This window comes from Bison bison, unplaced genomic scaffold (genome assembly GCF_000754665.1).
Source record: "Bison bison bison isolate TAMUID 2011002044 unplaced genomic scaffold, Bison_UMD1.0 scf7180017864180, whole genome shotgun sequence".
Taxonomy (NCBI): domain Eukaryota; kingdom Metazoa; phylum Chordata; class Mammalia; order Artiodactyla; family Bovidae; genus Bison; species Bison bison.
Window position 1 is genome coordinate 7,112,327 of NW_011494752.1, and position 4,786 is coordinate 7,117,112.

General features: G+C 60.1%; 1 protein-coding gene across 1 annotated transcript in view; it reads left to right on the forward strand.

Annotated features, from left to right (window-relative positions):
• Positions 1–6: 6 nt before the first annotated feature.
• Positions 7–4,786, forward strand: part of SPATA20 (spermatogenesis associated 20) — an 8,176-nt gene continuing 3,396 nt past the window's right edge. Inside the window, exons 1-13 of the mRNA XM_010842801.1 lie at positions 7–99; positions 1,069–1,248; positions 1,350–1,414; positions 1,597–1,751; positions 1,830–1,973; positions 2,077–2,278; positions 2,630–2,760; positions 2,860–2,964; positions 3,187–3,261; positions 3,358–3,567; positions 3,642–3,834; positions 4,155–4,323; positions 4,604–4,786. Of these exons, the coding sequence (XP_010841103.1) occupies positions 23–99; positions 1,069–1,248; positions 1,350–1,414; positions 1,597–1,751; positions 1,830–1,973; positions 2,077–2,278; positions 2,630–2,760; positions 2,860–2,964; positions 3,187–3,261; positions 3,358–3,567; positions 3,642–3,834; positions 4,155–4,323; positions 4,604–4,786 (1,889 nt within the window). The 5' untranslated portion in view covers positions 7–22. The remainder of the gene's footprint in view (positions 100–1,068; positions 1,249–1,349; positions 1,415–1,596; positions 1,752–1,829; positions 1,974–2,076; positions 2,279–2,629; positions 2,761–2,859; positions 2,965–3,186; positions 3,262–3,357; positions 3,568–3,641; positions 3,835–4,154; positions 4,324–4,603) is intronic.

Genomic DNA, 4,786 nt, shown 5'->3' on the forward strand with positions numbered 1-4,786 from the left:
GGGCCGACGGCCACCAGCAGCCATGCTGGGCGCGCGGGCCTTACGGTGCCGCGGCTTCCTGCTGCCCGGGGCCGGGCCAGTCCTCGCCTTGAGCTACAGGTATGGGCGGGCGAGGGGCACGCTTCAGCACCCGGTGCCTGCGGAGCCCTGGGGTCATTTGTCCTGGCTCTGGTCCCCTGTGCCTGCCCGGTCACCTCCCCATCCCATGCCTGCCTTCCCCCCAGACTAAGGCCGGCGCCTCCGACCGGGCTCAGACAGTAATCCTCTCCTCCCTCCCTCCCCTCCAGCTGCAGGGCTCGCTTGCTCCAGGTACTCTGTTCCGACACCATCTCCAGGAAGCCTTCCTTGAACCCCAAAGCTGGGCCAAGGGTCCTTGTCCAACAGCACCCTGGGCTGGCCTGTTACAGCCCTTGATGCTGCAAGGGCTTGTCACTGCTTAGGCCTGCCCCACCCATGCTGCCCTCCCAGGCTGAGCTCCCTGAGATCAGAGCCAGTTACTGATTCTTTGAGGGTAATGGGGACCTGGCCCCCCAGAAGTGCCCAGTGGATGGATGTTGAGTGAGGGAGTCCCTGATGCCAAATGAATTTCTTCTCCTTGCCCCTCACCTGGCCCAGTCCTAAACACAGCAGCCAGCAGCCCTCCTGCCCAGATCATATACCCAGGCAGGCATGCCAGAGATAACCTCCAGCACAGTCACCCTGGGTGGGGCCGGGTGAGGGGAGAGAATGGAGCCTGAAGGACCATTCCACCCATTGTGACTCGCCCTGACTTCACAGTCATCATCGTTCCCAACACCAGGTCGGAGAAGGTTGGGGGAGACTAACCTGGCAGGGAGCCCCCAATGAGCCACCTTTCTTCACCCCCCCAAAAACACAAGGGGGAGCACAAAGGCCACGGTCTCCCCCGTGGTTCAGAAAGGTGGGTTGGGCTGGGAGCAGGGGGTTCCGGGAGAGGTACCACGGGGCGTGGGGGGTAGCGGGGGTGGTCAGGTGGACCTCTGGGCTGGGTGTAGGTGGAAGCAGTGGAGACTCCTGGTCTGACCTGCCTGACCCACTTGCCCACTCCAGGGGTAGCTCCGCCCGGGACAAGGACCGAAGTGTGACGGTCAGTAGTTCAGTGCCCATGCCTGCTGGAGGGAAGGGGAGCCGGACTAACTGCTCTCAGTCCACGCCCCAGAAGGTCCCCAACCGCCTGATCAATGAGAAGTCACCGTACCTCCTGCAACATGCCTACAACCCTGTGGACTGGTGAGTCTTCTCCTGATGCCCTCCTGGGGCAGCTAGATCCTCAATCTTCCTACTGCCCCCCTCCCGAGCTAGTGAGTGATGCCCCACTCTGCTGGCCTTAGGTACCCCTGGGGACAGGAAGCCTTCGACAAGGCCAAGAAAGAAAACAAGCCAATTTTTCTTTCAGGTACTGCATCCATCATTCCTGGGATGGGCGCAGGGGAGTGGTGGTAGATAGGGGATGGGTCCTTTGGGCCTGGGGCCTTCCAGGAAACTAGATGCTAGGGCATCATAGGCCCAGCCGGAGTCCCTTGGCTGCCCCTCTCTGACCAGTCACTGGTCCTCCCTGGCCCCGTGGCCCTATTCCAGTGGGGTACTCCACCTGCCACTGGTGCCACATGATGGAGGAGGAGTCCTTCCAGAATGAGGAGATTGGCCGCCTGCTCAGCGAGGACTTTGTCAGTGTGAAGGTAGACCGGGAGGAGCGGCCTGACGTGGACAAGGTGTATATGACTTTTGTGCAGGTGAGTGGTCTTCCCTTGGATGGGTGATTGCCCGTGGACATGGGGCTGCTCCCCTCACCCTTGCCCTCTCTCTGGCAGGCCACCAGCAGTGGTGGGGGCTGGCCCATGAGTGTGTGGCTGACTCCCGACCTACAGCCCTTTGTGGGCGGCACCTATTTTCCCCCTGAGGATGGCTTGACCCGAGTTGGCTTCCGCACGGTGTTGATGAGGATACGGGACCAGGTGGGTATGCACTGGGGGATAGAGGGGACTGGGGGTCAAGGGTGAGGGAAGCGAGGGGCCCTCACCCCATGCTGACCTCCCGGTCTGCCCCTGCCTCCCGCAGTGGAAACAGAACAAGAGTACCCTGCTAGAAAACAGTCAGCGGGTCACCACGGCTCTGCTGGCTCGATCGGCGATCAGTATGGGTGACCGCCAGCTGCCACCTTCCGCTGCCACCATGAACAGCCGCTGCTTCCAGCAGCTGGATGAGGGCTATGATGAGGAGTATGGTGGCTTCGCCGAGGCCCCCAAGTTCCCCACACCAGGTCGATGCCCCCTGCCCCATGCCCACTGCAGCCCTGGCCTGGCCTTCCGAAGCCTACCCTAGTCAGTGATGTCTTCTGACTCTTGTCTCGGTTATTAACTTCCCACTCTCCTGTCTGGCCATTGACCGCCTAACCCCATCCTGCCTGTCAGCAGCCATCTAGTGAAGCTATGACTTTTGGTCTTAGCAGGGACTCTCTCTGATGCTGACCTTGGTGATTATCACCTGTCCTCTGGGTTGACCTAGCCTATCTAGAGAGACTGCCTGTTGAGTAAACCCCTAACCCTGGCCACCCAGATCTCGGCCCCCTGCCTTTCCTGTTCTCTAACCTGCGTATTCTTGGTGTCCGCAGTGATCCTGAGTTTCCTGTTCTCCTACTGGCTCAGCCACCGGCTAACCCAGGACGGCTCTCGGGCCCAGCAGATGGCCTTGCATACCCTGAAGATGATGGCCAACGGGGGTATCCGAGACCACGTGGGGCAGGTGAGGGGGGCAGGCATTCCTTGGAGAGGGCAGCAGGCGGCAGCGGGGTGGGGGCAGTGGCTGGGGTCAGCCTCCAGCCCCATGTTCGTCCTGGCTCAGGGCTTCCACCGCTACTCCACGGACCGCCAGTGGCACGTTCCCCACTTTGAGAAGATGCTGTATGACCAGGCACAGCTCACGGTGGCCTATTCACAAGCTTTCCAGGTGACCTCTGACCCCAGCCCTGAGCGGAAACCCAGCCTGTCCACCTACCCTTGGCTGCCCCTTCCAGGGCCTGCCTGGTGACCTATGGCTCCCCCTTAACTTCACCCCTAATTCAGTCTCATGTTCACTATCCAGCCTCCCTCCCTGCCCCCATGGGAGAACGCTTGCTGCCCACCTCGTACCTAGAGACCTCTGTTTACAACCTCCTCCCTCCCTACTCAGATCTCTGGTGACGAGTTCTACTCTGAAGTTGCCAAAGGTATCCTGCAGTACGTCGTTCGGAACCTGAGTCACCGGGTGTGTGTCCACTGAGGCAGGCGGGCCTGGTGGTAGGAGGGCTCAGGGCCTCCCCTGTCCTGAAGGGAGGGGCCAGCAACTCTCCCCTCCCTACAGTCTGGAGGCTTCTATAGTGCAGAGGACGCGGACTCCCCACCGGAGCGGGGCATGCGGCCCAAAGAGGGCGCCTTCTACGTGTGGACTGTCAAGGAGGTCCAGCATCTCCTCCCTGAGCCTGTGCTGGGCGCCACCGAGCCTCTGACCTCAGGCCAGCTCCTCATGAAGCACTATGGGCTCACAGAGGCTGGCAACATCAGCCCCAGTCAGGTGAGGACTGCTGAGATCACAGGAGAGTCCACACAGGCCAGTGGACTCGCTTGGACAAGAGCTGTCTTTCTCAGGACCCCAAGGGGGAGCTGCAGGGCCAGAACGTGCTGACCGTCCGATATTCGCTGGAGCTGACTGCCGCCCGCTTTGGCCTGGACGTGGAGGCCGTACGAACCTTACTCAATTCAGGTCTCGAGAAGCTCTTCCAGGCCCGGAAACATCGGCCGAAGCCGCACTTGGACAGCAAGATGCTGGCTGCCTGGAATGGTGAGGTGTTGTGTCTGAGGCCTGATCCATATATTGAATTCCCCTTCACAAGGGCCCTTATGTATGTCAGGTACCTGGTGAATATTAATTTTTTCTTTGTCAGGTTTACTGTCCTTAATTTACAAATGAGCCAACTGAAGCCTACAGTAATCCACCCAAGGTCTCACAGAGACAGGAGCCCAGCCCTGCCTGGCTCTGGAGCTTAAACTCTTATACACTTGCCCTGTTGCTCCAGGGAGATGTCAGAGCTTGAGGGGTTGGATAGACATACTGGGAGGGCCCTGGCGGGGGTCACAACCACCTGTGTCTCCTACCTCCAGGACTGATGGTGTCTGGCTTTGCTGTGACTGGGGCTGTTCTGGGCCAGGAGAGGGTGATCAACTATGCCATCAATGGTGCCAAGTTCCTGAAGCGGCACATGTTTGATGTGGCTAGTGGCCGCCTGATGCGGACCTGCTATGCAGGCTCTGGTGGGACTGTGGAACACAGGTAGGGTACCCGGCAGCCTGGGAAGGCTTGCCTCCCTAGGCATCCCAGGCTTCTCCCTGCCCCTCTCCTCCCCTCTGGGTAGGTGCTAGTCCTGGTTCTGCTTGCTGCCCACTGTGAGCTCTTATCCACCTTGAGACTATTTGCTCATCTGAGAAATGGGCTAACAGGACCTACCCAAGAGCTAGGTTTTGAGGGTTAGATAAAAGCATGTGAAAAGGGCTTCTTCTGTGAAAGTGCCTTTCTTCCTGGCCTGTCCCCTCCCCAATGCCTGTCCCCCTAGCAACCCGCCCTGCTGGGGCTTCCTGGAGGACTATGCCTTCGTGGTGAGGGGCCTGCTGGACTTGTACGAGGCCTCACAGGAGAGTGCGTGGCTCGAGTGGGCTCTGCGGCTGCAGGACACACAGGACAGGCTCTTCTGGGACTCCCGGGGCGGCGGCTACTTCTGCAGTGAGGCCGAGCTGGG